The following is a 20,928-nucleotide window of genomic DNA, read 5'->3' on the forward strand; positions in this document are numbered from 1 at the left end:
GTATGTACACACGTGCACCAATGTAGTGTAGCCATCGTGAGAACACACGTATACAGGCCCAACACACTACTGTACGTGTGCCTACAGTATAAGCACCAATGCTTGCGTATACAGTAGAGTATACACAAATATTTCCTCCAATCAGGTTTTGCCCAGGCATTGAGGGGATAGGATATATCCTGCTATAACCACACACACACTAACCCTTTAGTTGTTTCGCAAACCTGTGTTCTTTGTTTTAAAAAACAAGGGAAAACAAGCACATTGTGGAACAGGGATTTGGCAAAGCCCAAGTGTGTTGGATTTGGGGCCGTTCAATCACAGCGAGAGCAAGCCAACGCCGCTTAGGTTTGGGCTAGAGCTGCAATCATCGGGAGGGGAAAGAAAAGGACTCTTTCATGTGCTGTTGCAATTAACTACCCCCATATCGGAATAATATATCACCAATAACAACTCAAAGTGATTGTTCTTAAGCAGGAATAAAATGAGAGGAAAGAGGAGAGATGGATCTTTTCTCTTGTCATTTCCCAACACCGCTCACTATTTCTCCTCTAATGCCGTTCACATGTCCAGGAAACTGGCCTGGCAGACAGTGAGTATAGGAAATCTATCTGCATGTTTGACTGTTTTATCTGGAGCCAGACTCAGAGTGTGCTGTAAACCTGCCAGGACAACACACTTGGACCGCGTATGGACATCCAGTGATCTAGGTTCTGTGTTTGCTTTCATTAAGCTATGAGAGCCTCGATGAGCTTAGATGTCTCTTTGAACACTTAGCATTAATTAAGTGGACTTCCCTGCTTGTTTATGTAAGAGCTGATAACACTGTGTATTAATTTTTTTGTTACAGCCACTGAGGGACTTTCAGCAAGTTCAGATATCACTGGTCTGCATGGTTTTGGATAAAATGGAATCATTCAAAACACAAAAAAAATACACGTCAGCCAATTGTTTCAAACTACCACAGTATTCACGTGAGTATGGGTTTCTGGTTGTGATGCATTGTGAACGTAATAATAATAACTAGGAGCCATTTTGATTAGCAATGTGTCTTTTGAATTACCACTTGGACTCAGAGGACGGTTAGCTCTGGTTTGTTGGTCTTTTGCTTTCACATATATTTGTAGAAGTGTCATTCCCAAATGAGATGGTTTTCAAGTGAGTCATCAAGACCTTCTTTACCACTCCTCTCTCCCTCTCTCTCTCTCTCTCCGTCTGTCTTTCTACCCCCCCTATCTCTGTCTTTCACATACATAAATCCATTGACCCATGCATAAGTTAAATATAATACAAAGCAACATAGAGATTCTGTGTGTTCAATGAAAAACTGTGTATAAAAGGGAAAGACAGAAACAGAGTGAGAGAGGTAAGAGAGAAAAGCCCTCCAGCCTCTTGTAAACATGCTGTTGCTAGAGAGGCTGTGCAACGCTCTCAGTGCCACTCTCTCAACAACGCTAATTATCAACCAAAGACATGCTAATTACATAGAGCTTTATTGCTAATGTAGCAGGCCTCTATGCCAGCCGCCCACACTCTGAGCTCCGCTCCCCTACCTCTGCCTCTCCTCCCACTACACCTTCAGGCATAGCAGCAATAGAGAGAGAGAGAGAGATGCATGTATTTACTTACTTGTCCTTACTGGTAAGAACAAGAGCGTTTTATGAATTTAGAATTAGATATGACACATAGCAGATGCCATGTTTAAGATCTTTTTTTTTTATCCCTCTGTGTAGGGAACCTAAATTCCATTCACACCCCTTTAATCCAGCCCTTCATCTTGTGCTTGACCTCCTCCTCATCATCCTGCCATTTCAATAGGAAGTCCGCTTTGCTCCTGCCCTCAACCCCCCAAATTCGACAACCCACCCACGTTCCTGCACCTGTGACGTCGCTAACAGTGGCACACAAGGCTTACAGGGAAAGATCCGGACCCCCCGTTCCCCTCACCCCCCCTCCCTCCACACACACACACACACACACACACACACACACACACACACACACACACACACACACACACACACACTCCACCCACCCATGTTAAACGTGCGAGTGTCAGCCCTGTGGCCAATCCCTTTAGCACACCGCAGCTCAGGCTGAAGGCCTCTTCAGATCGATTTCTCCCGCTGTGAGTCGCTCAGAGAGTGCAGAGCCTGAGTCCTCCAGGGATCACATTGGAGGTAGTGCTCCACAGCACTCTCCCCCACAAGGCTCTTTAGCATCTTCCCCTGACACAGCTGTTTACACGTTAGCCATTCTCTGCTCTCTAATGGAGACACAGTTAAAGAAAGAGCTTCAAAGCAGTGAGCTTTCGTCACAGGGCCTTGCTGAAACATGTGACAACTCACTTCATGGTGGGATAATACACTGACTATAGAGTGAGTTAAGGGCTTGGTGCATAAAGGATGCGGGTGCATATAGGCACCCTAACAATTAAATTACACGCTGTATTAGTTCATGAAAATGATTTTTTTTTTTCATCCTTTCTCCTATACAATTAATTTTGCAGAAACTGTGGATTTTCACGAGCTTTTCCAGAGATGCAAACTTAACTTTGGAGACACATCAGAAATGTAAAGTTTCTCTGATTAATTAATGTTTTAAAGTTATCACTAAGCAAACAAAATAAAAGCCTTGGCCACCTTAATAATTTGAAAAAGGCTCAATAATATAAATCACAGGAAAGGAATCCTGAATTAATTGTTTTTCTTCTCAATACAGTCCACGATAATGCAACAAGTCCACTCGCTTTGTTTTCATCATGAAGGCCAGTCATACGCTGAGTGCCGTATCACTTGATGTATGAACTACACTAACACACTGCATATTTGACTGAACCAAATGGATAAGGTGGAGGAACAAAAGCAATAATGACCATAGCAAGCCACTCTTAAGTTTGCTATATGTTGCAATGCATTATTTACTCTGTTTCTAACCTCCAAACATTGGGATTGGAATAACGAAAGACAAAGTCTTTGAAAGACAAAGACATTTGGCATTAGTCTGTAGATTGAATAGGTTTGTAGACAGGTGCAGGGTACTATCTAGAATAGCTGGCGAGAATCCGGTGGGCCTGTCCACCCGTGGGTGGGCAACACGCCCAACAACACCCATATGAAAAGATAAAACTATGTCCTATGCTGTTTGATCCTGTGTTAGACTGGGCAGCCCGTTGGACAGTCTGTGGCATTCATTCATTTCATCTCATTGATCCTCATGATTCCTTTGGTACATTTGATGTTTTTAAATACTGAGCCCACAACGACAGATTTATGGTGTAGTGCATGAATTATGACCAAGTGGATCCAATAAATTAACATGGTGCTGCAGTCAGGTTTCTGTTGAATTACAAACTGAATGTGCATAGATGATAAAAAAAAACAATTGAGTATATTTGGACACAGTTGAGGCGTGCTGTCACCTCTAAGCCTCTTCCATTCTTCATGTTGTGTCTACTGTAATACTATAAATACTGCAAAAGACCCAAGCTAAATTGTAAATATTATAAAAACTAGGTTATATTTCTAATAATTGTTTCCGCTTGTGTTTAATTTGTGAGAAGTGGGGGGAATGGTTGGAGTCGGAATCATGAAACATGAACAACATTTTAATGCTAAACGACAGGCAAACATGCAGAAAATAAAAACAGCATCTAGAATTATTAATTTAATGTAATGTTAATTTGCATACTTATCATAATATAAGCATTATATTACTTTAAGGATTCCGTGTAGCAATAATGATAAATAATACATTAACATAGGGTTTGTGACATAATTATACATTTCAGTATTATTCCTTTAATATTAGTTTGTGGGCCTGGTGCGGTTAAATCTGAAAACACAGTGTGAATGTAAATGAAAAGGAGAGGGGAAGGGAGTAAAGGGGATCAACTCTGCATGAATGCATTCATGTCTGTGTGTGTGACCCACTGGGTCAGAGCTCCGGAGTGAATGTTGCATAACAGGTTCACGTTGAGAGCTTAAGGATCCAGGAGGGTGCCAGCGTCATTTCCTGCTTTATCTACCTGCCTACTGGCTGGCCTGACAGCGCTGTTTAACATCGCCTTGAGCCAGTCTAGCGACATGTGTCCAAAGCAAGTCAGATCAACATCCTCCTCTTAGAGGCACATCAATGGTGACAAGACACCAAGGGCAGAGAGTGGTGATTACACACCACAGGGGACAGTCTGAAAGGCCCAGGTCAATAATAGCATACCTCTTTTATGTTGTAAAGTACAAACAACACAATGAGGCAATTTAAATAAACATATTTTCTTGAAATTAATGACATATTGTGAGTCTTAAAATACCATTTCTAAAAGTGATTGATATTGGTTCCGAACCCTTGGGGAAGACTGACAAACTATGGGAGCAATTATTTCTTACACTATGTTAAGGCTGAGGACAAAAAGGGAGAAGTAAGGGTTGCTGAATGAGTCATAAACGCTTTAACCATCTGTCTGCTTGTGCTTTTGCATGAGAATGCGTGTCTGGGCATGCGTTTGTGCTCCTGTGCATCTGTGTGCGCATGCATGTGTGCCGTCTGTGTTTTCTTGTTACTTACCTCCACAATATCAGAGTTGGTCCTGCTCTCATGGGGCTCATTGTACTCAGTGTATTTAAGCAGGACCTTGTCCATGTCTGTGCTGGCATACTGGAACAGCTTGTTGGTGCTGTTGAAGATGATCAGGGCAATCTCACAGTCACACAGCACACTCAGCTCATATGCCTTCTTCATCAGGCCAAACTTTCGCTTTGTAAATGTCACCTGGGTAAAAGAAGGGGAGAAAAACAATTGTCAGAACAGTAATTCACAGAAAGGGAAGAATAAATGTATTGTTAAAATCAAATCAACTTGTTTTGCTTGACAAAAATCTCCCCATCTACACTAATCCATTTGTAATGAGGGAATAAACAGAAATCTGACAATATAGCTTTTCCTCTTAAAAATGATTTGTTCTCAGTAAAAAGCGTTAAAGAAAAGTGAAGTATGCGCATGGTTTGACACGCAGTGACTGTAACAGTCCATTTACCATACCAGGAAAAAGAAGAAAAAAAAGAAGCTGGCCTTGTATTTAAGGAACTGAAAATACTCTGTCTCAGCCAGATAACGGTAAAGAAGATCAGTTATTGCTTGTACATCAAAGCACACAGAGGCTCATCATGGAACATATGTCAAGTTAAATTGTCCCTTTCATATAGGCCTGAATGTGAACATTGTCTCACTCCTGCTTTTGCCAAAACCCCTAACAGATACCTATAACTATTTCGATCTAAAATTTTGTCACGCTATGTTATTTTCACACGGTGACATTAGTGCATGTTGTTCAGTTGCTCTGTCGCCCAATTAACCACCTCTAACAGTGAACAACAAGCCATTGATATAAATAACGTACAGGTTCCTTGACTGTGTTTGAAGCTGTTTGTGAATAGTGACAATGCGCTCAAATTCAACCACAAAAATGGTCTCTTCAAGCTGGGTCTTTTTTTTTTTTTTTTTTTTTTTCCTCTCGCTCTCTGCTTGTGAGTATGCGAAAGTACATTTTGTGTGTATGTGTGTGAGGCCCAAGACCTGTACCTTTAGCAACACAGGCTTACAAGTGCCCACATTGTCAAAATAGAACAGCCTCTATTCCTCTATTGTTTGGATCAAAACTAGAGCAGTGAAAGTGAGTTAATTCCAGTGAGCTGCACCTGGTTTCTTTTCCAAGCCATGTGTGCAGGCTCTTTCGCTGTATGAGAAAAAGAAAAAAATGTGCCACTGCCAGGTTTCCTCTTTGAGCAACACTGCGTGTTTGTTTTTTATTGAAATTTCTTAAATTTTCTCTTGCGACTGTGTGTATTATTTACATTTGATATTTATGTTAACAAAGCTCTTTACAGAGAGGAAATACTGCCAGAGCTGTGCCCAGCTGGTAGCTAACAATCTCAGATTGTTGATTAGCTGCATGTCTGACTATTCTCTTCAGACAATTAAGTAAGCCAAAAAATACAGAATGAATACTTCCCCTCAATACGAGCAAAAAGACCCTTACAAAGTAAGGTATATCTGGGAGATGCATGAAAATATTTTTGGTATTTATCTATCGCACATTGCCCTTCACATTTTCTCTTTACAACTGGGAGAGGGGACAGGGTTGAACAGATATTGATAGATAGTTTTGAATTTCCTGAAATCATATCTCCCAGGATGCACCAGGGAAACCGAATATCAACTATTCCTCACCTCCATCCTGTCTTTCTTTCCGTCTCCCTCTCTACTATGAGTGGGTAAAACCTTGCATGAACTGTCATATCCTGGACCCACCCCCCAGCTGAAAAAAAAAAAAAAAAAAAAAAAAAAAAAAAACTTTTCCAGTGATGTCAACGCATCATGCCGGCCTATCTGTCAGACAACAGAGGCTGAAACCAGAGACATGGACAGCATTCTACCTCCGAACAAACTGGTGTGTGCAATGTCAGGTTCTGTACCTCAGCACAAACACTCATCTGATTCACTGGCGACATAAGGAGAAAACGCTCCCCTGGGCTCTAAATACCACGCTGACATTTACACAGTCACACTGGAATGTGAAAAAAAAACAAGACTCTTTCTTACGGCATAAGATCAAAAGGCATCCTGTGACAATAACATACATTTTCATATTCAACGCACTCTGAGCTGTATCATCCACAACTGAAATGTGAGCACCCCAAAGGGGTCCGCCAGCCTTGCAGGAATGGGGCTGCAGTACAAATCGTGCACGGGCAAGTACATAAGATGAGAGAAGTGGAGAACATAAGGTCAAAGCAGACTGTTCAGGAACAGGACATGTAGAGTGTTGTCTTCCCCAGGTGTTTTGATGCAAGGGGCGCCAGGGGCAGACGCAGGACACAGCTAGCAGCCGGCCCAGCTCCGTTATCACCCACTCACTCAGTCACTCACTCTGCTGGGTCCATTAATATTTCAAAAGGTGGCACGCGGCGCACACAGTGGACTGGGTGTGAATCCTCCGAAGTCCAGAGCTGCTAGTCTCAAAGGGGAGGTCCCCATGCTGGCTCAGATCGCTCACATTTAGCATAACTACACACACATGCATCAGTCTAACAAGTAATTTGGGAGAAATTGATTCTCTGCTTCTCATTTCAACTTGTAAAAAAGTAGAGCAGAATCCAATCAAAGTTGTCTCGAGCCTAACGCTTTAAATGAGGAACTGTGCGCATGCCTTTCCAACATATTATAATTCACACATAGACTGACTTTAACAACACCACGGGAAGAGAATGAGTGTGATTATGAAAAGCCTTAACTGACCAAACAATAACACCTACATAAATATCACACCACACCCCCATATCTCAACCTGACACGTACAACCTGCTACCTCCAAAACACATGTATCACTAACACGATGCACATACTGTACATCCATAAATACACAGGAACATCTACTGTATACTGTGCATGCCTACTTGAACAAAGTGCACAAACATTTTCAAAGACAGTTGACTTGCACATGAATGCTGCCTTGATTGGGGCAAACATGTTCTAATTTATATCGTGTCTCAGATATAATTTTTTTATGTCCAGTATTTGTTTTCAGTGCTTGAGTTAACTCTGTCATCAATTCACAGCTTCACATGATACCATCATGTGAACCCTTTTAGGCCATCAACATCCTAGTTACTGATGTCACCACTGGCTTTTCCTGTGCAAGCTCAAAACAGCTCTGTCGGCCCACAAAGCATCTGCACACTGCTACTCTCCGGACCTGTTTTCGAGGAGCTAATGCTCCGCACCTCCAGTGGGTGAAAACAGATGCTATGAATGGCACACCTGATCTATAAACATTGTGATAAAAAATATTTGACATTAATAAAAAGCTTATAGCCTATGTTCATATGCTAAAAACGTATTGTGATATGAATACATTTATTTTGTAAGCTGGACAGTTATGTGCCATTATTTCTAACATTTTGCAATCGATGAACTATTATCACTGTGAAGAAATCACAGTTGCTTACTATATTTTATTTTTATTCATAATTTTTTTCGATCATTATTTTGTTCCAGCAACTGTATTTGTGATGTTGGTGTATGGCCGTTGTTAAGTTGAACAATATTGATTTTTTTTTTCACTAGTGTCTTTGTTGTTAAACTAGAGAAACCTACCCGTAAACCACCCATATGTCCGCGTGGGTGTCATTTTTTGTTTCTTTGGTCAGTGGGTGCTGTTAGAAACACCACTATGTTAATAACAGAGAGCCTGACATTACAGCAATGTGTGTACTGGTAAAAGGGACCAGCGTAAGTGTGTGAGTGTGATCCCAACTGTGTCATTTCACAGTGTATTGGTAACCAGAGTGTGAAACCCATCTCTACGCACACACAAAACATGCACACATAAACAAACAGGAATGATATGGAGACCATTTTTGGCCATCTTTGAGGTAAAAACTTAAGTTAGTGGAAAAGACACGTGACTTTTAAACTGCCATCGTATGCTTCTAGGATTATGTATGTCTTCATGTGAAGTGCAAAACATGTTTATCGGGATAAATCTTCAACGATGTCTCATTGTTCTGCATTCTGGTTTTATATCTACAATAATGACAAAAAAAAAAGAAGCAATTTAGAATTTTGGCCAGCATATCTCAAAAGTCTCCTTGAACATTTGTGCTTGGAAGCCTCTTTATTATCAACCCTAACAAAATTTCACAACAACAGCGTAACCTTCTAAGAGATGACTCAATTATGGAAAAGCTGTTGGCACACAATAAGAGACAGCACATGATTTTGTTCAAAGTTTGGGGTCCTTTCTTTAAGTCTGTGAAGGAGACCAAAACCTCCCCACACTCCCATAACCCCACATCTACTTGTGTTTGTACAGGCAATTATAGTACGACGCAGAGCACTCACTCATAGGTGTAAGCATAGTGAAGATACACTGAAGACTCGCAGCTACACACAACTTATTCGTTCACCCCTTTCCTCCTCCACAACCCCTTCCCAGGAGAGATGTAGACGCATGCAATTCAACGCAGATGAACACACAAGTGCGTTCAGATACACACCCTTCGTAAACACTTAACCACTTTACCTTCACCTCCTTTTTCAGTGTCTCTCTTTTGTAAATTTTCATTCAGCACGTGAGTTCCTTTTTACTTTTCTTTCTTATTTCTTTCTGCATATTTAAATGTGTGTTTATATGTAATAATATCTGTGGTATCACGAGAAAATGACCAATGAAAATGAATAATATATCAAAATGGAATCAGTTTTCTCTGCATAATCAACCTGTCACATTTCCTCCAGCAAAGAAGGAGAAAAAAAAAAAACAGGATAAACAGAGGGACACAGAGAGAGGAGGAATAGAGGCTGATTCTCTGCCACATGGGTGAGAGAAAGACACGAGGAGAAGGAGAAGGAGGAGGAGGAGGAGGAGGAGGAGGAGGAGGGAGAAAAGAGGGGGCGGACGCACAGGAAGCACATTTGTATGCATTTCCTCTCATAACAGGAAGAGGCCAGTGGCTTCCCCTTCACAATGGCTTCGCTTCTGCTTCCCACCTCCTGCCTGCTTCCCTGGGGGAGGAGGAGGTGAAGGAAGAGGAGGAGTGGAGAGACAGGCACCGAAAACTGCTGGTTAGCAAACCAAACATGGCCGTGTGGGGACAGGGACGGACGGACACACACACACACACACCCACACCCACGCCACACACACACACACACACACGCACACACACACACCCACACCCACACACACACACACACACACACACACACACACACACACACACACACAGATGTCAGTCACCTATGGAGCAGCACGATTTGTCTTGAGACAAACACTTATCCCATTGTCAGGAGCCAAGCAGGAAGACATGGGCTTACGCAAAAGGAATAAGAGGAGACCAAGACCTTGGTCTGAACTCTGCCTCGCAGCCAAAGACGCAGTTAAGAGAGGCATTACGACAAAAGAGGCTTTGTCCCACTTCTAATATATTCTCTCCTCAAAAACTCCACTTGTCATCCTTTTCCAGGGCGCCTTGTCGTACAGTAGGAACAGGAGACTGCAGACCCCAAACATTTCTTCTAAACTAAAAGCGCCCACTTTAGCTAAAAGCTAACCTGTGAAACCCAGAGTGGTATCTTAATTATGCCAGTTTTAGTTATAGGTGTCTTCAAATGCAAGCTAGTTTAGATTGTTCTTTGTACCAGAGCTTCTAATTACATCTCAGTGCGGCACTGACATGGCTATGCTCCCCTGTATGTTCCTGTTTATGCTGAAAAACCGCAACTGGAAAAGGATATACACACGGGCTAAAAAAAAAAAGTGGATGTTACATCGCAAAGCCCAAGTTAGTGGTCAGAACGACAAAAATAACTTTGTTGGTTGTCATTCATTTGAGGTGGACAGACTTGGTGTGGCAGTAAGGCTGACACTGTACATAAGGCACATTATTTTCACTTTTTAAATGATTTTCACTAAAATAAAAAGACATCTAAAAAAAAGAAAAACTTAACCAGTTGCTTTAAACTGATTTTCACACAGGTTATATGTGTCTTTTAGTTTATTTCTGCCCAAAGAAAACACACAAAAAAATCTTTACTTTTCATTAGCTCAAGAGAAAAATTTTGAGATAGCGTAAATGGCCTGCAGATTATGAGCAAGTGCATTGAATTTTTTTTTTAGAAAAAAACCTTCAAAATCTTTTTTTATTTTTATTTTATTTATTTTTTTGGAAAAAGGGAAAAAAAACCCGATAAATTGTTAAACGCTTATTTGTATAATCAAATGTTTACACATATGTGTGTGCAATATTTTTTTAAATGAAATTTCACATCATACAATTTGAAAAAAACATCTATAATACTCCATAAACAATCTTAACTTCTGTTTCAAAGATTAAAGGCTTGACAAATTGAGTCCTATAGCGAACAAAGGAAGGAAAAGAGAGACAGCTAGACTGAGGGGGAAAAAAAAAATCTGAGTGAGAGCACAATGAACCATGTGAAGAGCATGCGAACGAGAAACAAAACAAAAAGAAGTTGGGGGAGAAAAAAAAAAGAATAAAAACTACAGCAGAGACAAGGTGAGAGCTTCACGAGCCCTTCGCAGGTGAGGTCTCGTAGCGCTGAGCATATGACAGAGAGCAGTGCCACTTGCTGTGGTAAAAGAATAAGATGGTAGAAGGTGGGAAACAGGGAATTAGAGGAGGGGCGCAGGGGTGAGGAGCTACCCTGTGGGCCTCATTATTTTCCTGCTGTTAATTTCGCTCACACATTTTCTCACCCCAGTGCTGTTGATTGGAAGGAAGAATGCTTGGTCGTAGACACAAAAAGACCCCTTATATCAGCTGCAGCGCTGCAGTTAACATGGTGACAGAAGATATATGCAGGGAGACATAAAAACATGTATTTTTTTTTTAATGTTCTTCCAGCCAAGTATGTGTTGGGGTGACTGTTGTTTGTGGGAGCTGGGAGAGCCTGTTGTTTTACTTCCTGTCACTGATGACCTGATCCATGTTTAACCTTTGGCCCTGGGTCCCTTCCCCCTTGGAACCCACATGTCCCACACAAAGACACACACACATACACAAAGATTCACACAAACAAGTCATCCTAAATTAAGCCCATGGAGCTTATACTGGCTGGAGAGGTAACACTAATTAGCACCAATTGCAGTAAATTAGTCGATCCCCAAGACGGACTCCAGAGAGATAGATGTGTTTTAGATGTGTACATGTGAATACAAGCATGCAGTTGTCGAGGCTGCGTAAACAAAGACTCTAAATGCATCATCGAAGTATGTGTCTGAGTGGATAATCTGCTATGTTTCAGGTCTATGCCACTACATGCACACACACACGCACACACACACACACACACACACACACACCCACACCTGTGCGTGTGGGTGTGTGTGCCTGCCTATCTGTGCACGTGTGCGAACTGCATCAAGAGAGTCTGCTCTCTGTGTACAGCCCATGAGTTTATGGCACAGGGGGCTCTTTCATGTGCCCGAGGCTGGGAGAGGGTCTGAGTGGTCGGGCGGCTTGGAGCCAGGGCTCACACACTGCTGCCCACTGTCCAGAGCTCCGGGCAGCCAGTCAACGCCAGGGAGGCCTGGCCCTTCTGCCACTGCTCTGGGGAAGTGTTTCAGGGCCTGGGGGTGGCAGCCCAAAGTGGCCGCCCAGAGAGAGCCAGGCCCTGTGCCCAATATGATGCTGCTACTGCAAGAAGGGCAAAGGTGGGGGAGGCAATATAGCCTTGTAGGTGGCAAGGTAGCGTTGACAGCTACACAGAGTGGTGCCACTCCGAAGAGGGCAGCATTATGAAGTGTGTGAAGATCAGGGAAATGTTACAATAGATCTATATTACTATTTTGGAGTGAAACAGGAGTGGTACCATTTAAAAAAAAAAAAAAATTTATACAAGCAATTGGGTATTTCTTTTATGTCAAATAACTATTATTATAAGACTATTGTGTATTACATATTTTGTACAAATCACTAAAACAATGTTAATCTGTTAAACACAGAACAGTTTTGAGAAGAAGGCAAAACAATTTAGACATAAAACAGTAAAAGTATATAAATAATGTGAGGTTAAAAGCAACACTATACTAAGTCCTCTGGTGTTCATTTGGCATAGGTTTTGGGCATTTTTCTCAAAAAGGAAGTGAGAATATGCAAAGCCAAAGCTTCCGTTTTTTCTTTTCTTTTTTTCTAAGAACAAAATTTAAGTTTCTGTGTCTGTCTCTGTCTCTGTCTTGTGATGTCCGCCTCCTCAAAACACAGTGATGTCATTTATTTAGGCTATAGGTTGAATGACAATGAATGCCATTATGCTCCAAAGAGCATGCGGTGTTTTCCACATGACTTGATGATATCATGTCAGGAGGAATCGTTATTTCACTAAAACAACAACTACTTAGGTAATCTATCAAAACAACAAAATCCAGTGATATATTGATTTTGCTTTCTGTGACCCCTTTCTCTCTGCTCTCTCTCCTCGCTCTCCTCCTCTCCCTGTAAGTAAAGCCCGGATATCTCAGGCATCGATTCCCCTCAGGTGTCCTTCCTGTCTCCCTCTCTCCCTTCTTATCCTCAGGAGTCGGAGAGCCTGGTGCAACTTGCAGGCCCAGTCTAAGGTGGGATGAGAGAGAAGGGCTGAGATAACAGCAAGGAGGAAGTGTGGGTGCTGCTGCAACATGATAGTTTTAGTCCTCATCTAAAACTCTGTGACCTCCTCCCTGCTCTTGCTCTGTCTCCATGTCTGCCTGCCTCTTTCAACAGCAAATACATGATTTTAAGTTTAGCACATAAGCACATACTGTCACACATCCTCCCTGTTTTTTGTTTTTATAATCTCTATAATGTAACTTGCTCTTCTTTCTGTGCTACATCTGTGACTCTAAAAGGCACCCTGTTTCTGAGGTGAGTGTGCAGTAAAATTAGGATTGGCTCCTTTGACTCAGGTGCAGTCACTTTGTCACTTCATTCTTTGTATCTTCTTGTTATTTGCAATCCCACTGAAGATCTGTCGTGACAGGGGTCAAAATCTGCTTCAATTACTCATCCAGTGGAGCCCAATCATTCTATTGAGTTTTTATATATATATATATAATTTTACTCTGGCCACAAATTACTGTGTTTGATAAAGTGCACTGTGAAATGGTTTCTGGGGCACAATTGTGGACTTTACACAATAAAGGCGTCTCAAAAGCGATGAAAACAGGTCTGTGTTCAGACCTGTGTGTCTGTTTGACCTGCAATCCAGGGGCCATGTTAGCACCGTATGGATCCAATTGGGCTGCCAGGAAGCTGACAAAGTGTCAGTGGTCAGCTGTGCCACAGGAAGTGATCGATTGTGGGCCTCAAGGGCAGTGAGAGAGCTCTGTCTCTATCTATTTCCTGCCACAGACGGTCGTGTCTGCTTGAGTCATGCTGTCCACAATTTATTATGTCTCTCTCAAGTAATGCCAGCTGTTGTTGAAGAGTATCTTGTAAGGATACCATTGTTTTTAGGATTGTTGTTTAACTGGGAATATTTTGAAATTCCCACGTATTACACATATAAAATGTATCATTTGAGCTACAGAGGAAAGTTACAGTGGTTCAACAGTTACTGATTTAGCTCAAGGAAAATACTGTTTCACTGTTTGTTTCCCAGTGTTTAGAGCATCCCATCTCTGTTTGGTTGTTTATTTATATTCTCCCCCACCCTACCTCTCTGGTGCTACCACCCTCGGCCTGGTAATATTCCACTGGCAGAAAGCTAAACTGGGTGGCATGGTGTGAGGGCTGGGGTGTGTGAAGGGTGCTTCAGCTGTGTGTAGGCTGCGGCCCTCAGACCGAGCAGTGATTATGTAGAATGGATTTTTAGAAATTACAAATGCTTTCATGTAAATCCATTTTAGGAAATATGCTCCTGGTGCCCTCACGCTGGTTTGTTAGATAGAAGAGAAACAAACATTCCATTATAAACCATTGGAACTCTTCCACCCAAAGCAATAACTAAGCCTTCCCTGCATGCTCTTTTCTGTCCCCCAGTTCACATATTGCCCAGACTCCCAGTAGACCGTCATTGTTGAAGGCTATGTGGGGTGTAGGGTGTTTCTCCTTCCTCCCTCCTCCACCCCTTCTCTCCCCCCATCCTCATACTCATCCATCCTCCCATCCCCCAGGGACTTACCTGTCTGTTGCGTTCATCCATAATCCGCGTGATCTGAATCTTTTTCCTCCCCATCGTCCCCGTCTCTTTCTTTCTCTCCTCTTTCTAAAGAACTTGAAGCTTTCTTCTCTCTCCTACTTCACTCTTCTGCTCTTCCTTTATCTGTCTTTTTTCTGCTTTCTATTTGTTCCAATCAACTCAAAGATTCCAGCATCTGTACCTGCAAGACAGAAGGGAGGGGTAGGAGAGAGGAAGCATTAAATGAAATGAAATATGGCAAAATACTGAGAGAAAAAAATAATAAAAGTGGCATCGTGGCAGCCACAAGGGAGGGTGAAGAAAGACAAAGAATCTGTCAACAATGTTGTGAGAACCGCTGTGTTTTTCACTGTCGATATCATGCAAATCAGTTTTTGCATTTTTTTTTTTCCCAGGCACCGACTATGAGAGGAGACAGCGCTGTCAGGATCTCGCCTCGTTCACAGAGAGTTTGACAGTGTTTTGGAAGTGCCGCTAACTTAAACGCTCTAATCACCAACACTGTAACATTACCTCCAGACTGAGAAATACATTTTGTTTCTTCCCATGAAACTGCACTATATTGACAATGGAACTGCCAGCCACAACTTTTTTCTACTCTAACTGCAGCTCATCTCCAAAATGGCAGATGTGAGCTGCAGGATAGAATACAGATGTAATACTGAACTCAGTCTTGCAGGTTCTGGCAAAACAAAGCCAAAATAAAAGTTTTTTTTAAAAAGTGACAAGAGTGAAATATAGTAAGAGGATGTTTTTTAGAGCCAGAAATCAAACAAAATTCCAGAATGAACTTAATCCAGCTGGACACATTGCATGTCAGTGAGAGAATCTGAGCAACAGTGAATAAATGCACAAGTGCATTTGCTTGTGTGTTGAATGTGTGTGTACCTGTGTTTCAGAGGTGGAGGCCAGCAGCTGATGTGCTGGACTGCATGTGCAAAGAGGAAAGCTGCGCTCCAAAAAGTTTGCATGAGTGAGTGACTGTGTGTCCGTGTGTGTGTGTCCGTGTGTGTGTGTGTGTGTGTGTGTGTGTGTGTGTGTGTGTGTGTGTGTGTGTGTGTGTGTGTGTGTGTGTGTGTGTACATGTGTGTGTGCTCTTGTGTGAGCTTGGCTAAGCCAGAGCTCCAGTGCATCTCTCCAGAGTGCTAAAGTAGGCCAACCCAATCTATCTCAGGGAGGAGCAGAAGAACTGTTGTTGTGTTTTCTTTTGACAGTAGAGGTGATAACGTCCCTCGTTATGCAAATGAGCATCCCATTATTTAAGCTCAGTGCAATGCAGGGGAGCTGTCAGCGCCGTCACATAAAAAAAAAATCCTCCATCTACCCTGCCTTTTTTTCTCTACTTTCCCCTTCTTCTCTCTTCTCTCCTTTCTGAACCAGATTTCCGGCACCTGGCAGCACAAGCATCAGACATTGATGTGGAAGACGACACCGCTTCACCAAAAGACATGTCACTCTAAGTCTCTCTCTCTATCACTCTCTCTCTCTCTCTCTCTCTCTCTCTCTCTCTCTCTCTTCTCAAACACCCTTGCTCTTTTCCTCACTTTCTCATATTCTATCCTTTGCACACTCCCGCACACATACCTGCACATTGTGATGCACTTCCTTTCCTTTTTTTTTTTTTTTTGTATCTTCCCCTAACCTGAATCCATGTATTTATTGAGTAACATGCATGAGGAAGCACAAGAAAGAGCTAAACCCTTGAGGTGAGCGCAGCACATTGCTATGCACTTGACCTTTTTGTGCGAGAGAGTAGGACATTGATAATGAAAGCTTGTAATGGAGACATCCAGGGATACTGTGGCTCTTAGTGACAGACCAAGGCCAGTAGCAATAGCATATGACTGCAGATCTTTTCAGCAGAAAATGCAGGTTGTGTACTACATGTTTAGATCTTACAAAATGTATCGTACAGTATTGTTTATCCGAGTTAGGGCTAAGACAAAACAATTACGTGGGCCTTCAGATTCTATAGGCAAAGTGCAGATTTAGTAAATATATTCAATGTTGTAAGAAATAACATCACATCAATTATTATGTATTTAATTTAGATTGTCTGCCAAAAACTTCCATCACAGGAAAACTGAAAACAATGTGAGACAATGCAGTCTCAACAATGATGAAATGCATGACAAAAAACTTCCTGAGATGATGGTTTGGAACACACCCACTTACAGAAGAATTGAGATACGAACATAAATGCATCATTTGGCAGTTAGGACAACAGCCGGACTGCACCATCATAATAATAACAAGATCTAAAATAACTCTGTGGCAGCTCTGAAGAGGCTATCCAAAACATTTTAGCATTGCTCCGCGCAAACACACCCATCCATAGACAGAAAAACAAAGAGCTGCCCTCTGGAAGAAAACAAAAAAGGATGTTGTCAGACAAACTAGGATTACAAGCCAACACTAAGGCGCTTGGCACAAGACAGCCAGACAAGGATATCAATCAAGCTGGCGTACCTCAATCACAGCCTGACAGCATCATCCCCTCCCAGTCTTTGTACTCAACACTACCCAGCCTGGGCAACGCTCCAAACAAGGAGGCGTTACCTCCATGATCCATGCCTCCTGGCCTGCACCTCCTCCTCCTTCCTCCCACAGCACACTGAGCAGAGCTGAACCTCTCAATGTCAACACCCGCTGGGGCAACACCTTAGGACTTACGTAACATTAACACTAAGATTAAGTCCGTGTCCTGAACATTTAATCCCTGCTTTTGGCTCACAGCACCAGCCAACACTCCCTGAGGTGAGGCTCTGCTGCCGCTTAGCCCCGTGTTGGTGCCTCCCCACCTCAGCCAGCCTCCTTCCCCATCCCTTCTCATTCCTGCTTCCTCTACCTCCTCCTACACAGTGACACAAGTTGCCTCCCCTCTTCTCTCCCCCCTCTCCCGTCACCACCCCCGGCTTTTCCTCACACCCGCCCCCGTCCCATATGAGTGCCAGGCAGCTCCTGGATAAGAACTGAGTGCCCACCTCCTCATCGGGCTCTTTTCCTTCCCCTTCCCTTGTGGTGGATCGAGCATCAGTTAACTTAACAAATTACCACTGAATCACTAAATCCAATTTAGCCTCATGACGCCAAGACAGTGAAATGGTGGGAAATGCAGGAAACAAGCACAGCTTAGCGAACATGGTCAAGTGCCGCAGCATAGTCCTCAGCAGGAATGTTTTCAGGGCACCGACACTGACACCTGACCTTGAGAGGGCAAATGAGGTGATAAAATAACAAGAGGAAACATTGTGCGAGACAGAAGAAAGAACTAACAAGCTTGTACACATTAGGCCAATTTACTAATCCTGATGTACGGCAAGAACGAATGAAGCTGTATAAAGCGAAGAATACACAAAAGAGATTCTTCATCTTCTCTGTGCACTCTAATGGTATGCCTGTATTTACACTAGCCTGGTAACTGGAAGGAGGCTGGCGTGGGCAATTGCTGAGGTCGGAGGGCGCACTGGCACCAAGCAGACAGAAGGTTGCTCCTCTGCTTGTTTTACGTCTTTGAGCTTCGAGTTGGAGAGGTGACAATGAAAGAGAAGGAGAGTGAAAGGAAAACAGAAAAAAGCAGTGAGGAGAGGGAAATGGAGTGGAGCATAAAGAGGGATCTTTTTGAACAGGCACCAGGCCTCTCCAGGGGGAGGGGAAGAGCTGTACCCACGACCCTCCCATCTGTTAAGCAGACGGATGGAGCGAGCGAGCGAGAGAGAGAGAGAGAGAGAGAGAGAGAGAGAGAGAGAGAGAGAGAGAGAGAGCTGAAGGTTGGGGGAGGATGGGAGAGATGGAGAGGGAGCCGCGATTCAGCACATAGATCTAATGAGCATTTTCTCTCTGTCTCAGAAGTGTAGCTGAGAGGACAATGAGAACATATACACTCAGTGCACCACAAGGCTTGATTCTAGGTCGCCTCACTCCCAAGTGTTTAGTCACTAAAAACTAATATACAGCACATGGCGCTTTTTCACATTCTAATAGACGTCTGTAGGGTGCTTGTTAATGTGGCGTTGTTATTGAGGACATACACTGAAGACGACTTCTTTGAATCTGGGTGGGGGGGGCGGGGGCAACAAAAAAGGAACTTTACTTTGACTCATGCTCAGGACGAATTCATCATTTTGAAAGACAGTTGCAGACTTTGGTTTATGAATGAGTAGAAGAGGTGTGACAGCAAATGAGGAGAAAATGTATGAGGACCCCAGTTCTCGTAGTATCATCTACGAAATTATTCAGAGAATTGTAAGAGGAAATGGGAAAAGCTGAATTCTGCTGATGCTGATACTCTTGAATCCTAATTCTACGCATTATAGCAAATTGGGGAAAGTGATTATCATGACAAAATTGGCGAAGGTTTTCTAAGAAACATATATATATGTATATATATATATATACATATATATAAGTATCCCCTTTCCTTCTTGGGAATGTGGTCATGAGGATTTGAAATAACATGTTAAACTTATTAAAATGTAGTAAGTAAACCTTTTAGGAGGTGTATGGTACATTAAATAAACGCTCACTTTTTAAATAAACTCCCATTTCCTTGAAGAGAACAAAAAAAGGTGCTTTAATATAGTTTTCCAAATACAATCTGAATGTGAGTAGACACTCACAGTGCTCCATTTTTACTAAAGCACCTCTGTCATGTAGAACTTTTTTTTTTTTTGCTCAAGAACAAGAGCTTCTTTTTTGTGTTTTTGCTGTAGCTATGTGTATGTTTGCGTGTATAAATGTGGATGTGTTGGTGAGTGTATTTATGCGTGTTGTGCTTTTGATTTGGAAATATTGGCACACAGCACTTTATCTCCTGTAAGGGTGGATGGAGATGTACCAGCAGAAATGAGAGGAGGAGAAGAAGATCAAGCGAAGGAGCGAGTCGATGGCCAGGCAGGATGGAAACAGAAAAATGTGTATCAGGTCTCATTGTGCCTCTAATGTCATTACAGGCAGTGACTCCTCTATGTGGCACGCCGCACTCCCCATCTGTCAGAGCAAGATAGGCAGGGTGACGAATGGCTATCACTGCTACTTCCCTCAACCCCCACCGCCCCCACCCCCCACACTCCAATGTCTGTATCTTTTTTGAATGCTGGGGGAGAAGAGTGACCTAAACCTGGGCGGTAGCCCACACGTAGGTGGGCCTCTGAATCTCAGAAGATATTAGGGCTAATTTAACATGTTAGCAGCTAAAGAGATTAGCAACATGTACATCTGGGGATTAGAGTGATAGTGGTGGATCATCTTATAATGTGTTCATTCCGGGTTTTTTTTTTTTTTTCCCAGTGAGCATTCTAAGCTAAACTTGAATTTGAGAGGCTGCAGTGTGTGTGTTTTCCTCTGTGTGTGTTAGAGGATACGTCTTCACCTGTCTCTCTCTATTAGATCATGGTTTAGTTGGATCATTAGCGAGACACAGACGGTTTCACATGTATTCTATTTCCAATCTTGTGCCTTAGAACTGAGACACCTGTCTATTGATGAGGAGGAAAGTGAGCCAATAGCCGGTGGTTGGCACAAGTTTCATACTTACACTCTGCCAAGCACTCATGAGTGTGATTGACATTGTGGAACGGAGTATTGTTATAAGTAGCAGCTCAAGCGGCACAATGAGCTCTCAATTCCTCAACAACTCAATTTCTCCCAATTTCTCAACATAAAACTTCATCCTTCAACTTTAAACCTAATTGGTTTCTATACTAATGTCATTCTGTCAACACTGTTTTTCCTCTTATCCCTCAGTTCAACAGCTCGGCCCCATGGTCTTATAGGACAGAAAGACAGGAAACACAGACACACACAGCTCACGGGAAGGATGTGACATCAGCAGACACAGACAATCAAAGGTGCTAAAGGTGTTTCCTTCCCTAAATCACTCTGTTCACAGAGCATAAATTGGGAATCCAAAACCAACTGCCACTCTCTCCTTTTATCTCCAGTGGCAGATGATGAGGACAAATAACGTGTAACAAGTAACATGTATTCCGAATATGAAATACCTCAGACCCTACGTCCTTGGTTTTATATGGCTATGAGGCCGTATTCTTAATTTAAGTCATCATTTCAAAAGAAATACAAAATCTTAACTTTTCCCCATGATGTAACGGACATAGTGTATTGCAAAAACACGTACTGTGTTGAAAATGTTGGCACAAAATTTTTCATGCAAAGGATTTATTATTGTTAATATTATTATTATGCCTTCATGTAAAATATATACATTTT

At 42.4% G+C, this 20,928-nt stretch overlaps 1 protein-coding gene across 11 annotated transcripts in view; it reads right to left on the reverse strand.

Annotated features, from left to right (window-relative positions):
* mef2cb (myocyte enhancer factor 2cb) overlaps positions 1–20,928 on the reverse strand; it is a 70,479-nt gene that overhangs the window by 23,771 nt on the left and 25,780 nt on the right. For 10 of the 11 annotated variants that reach the window (XM_069178019.1, XM_069178018.1, XM_069178017.1 and 7 more), the window contains 2 exons: positions 14,683–14,881; positions 4,567–4,770 (listed from right to left, as the gene is read on the reverse strand). In XM_069178019.1, the coding sequence (XP_069034120.1) occupies positions 4,567–4,770; positions 14,683–14,736 (258 nt within the window). In that variant the 5' untranslated portion in view covers positions 14,737–14,881. Of the gene's footprint in view, positions 1–4,566; positions 4,771–14,682; positions 14,882–15,588; positions 16,344–20,928 lie in introns of those variants that run through there. The other variant, XM_069178014.1, reaches the window with a different exon arrangement.

The sequence above is a fragment of the Embiotoca jacksoni genome, unplaced genomic scaffold, assembly GCF_022577435.1.
Source record: "Embiotoca jacksoni isolate LCO1_2020_lvr unplaced genomic scaffold, fEmbJac1.0.p SCAF_8, whole genome shotgun sequence".
In the NCBI taxonomy this organism is placed as follows: Eukaryota; Metazoa; Chordata; class Actinopteri; family Embiotocidae; genus Embiotoca; species Embiotoca jacksoni.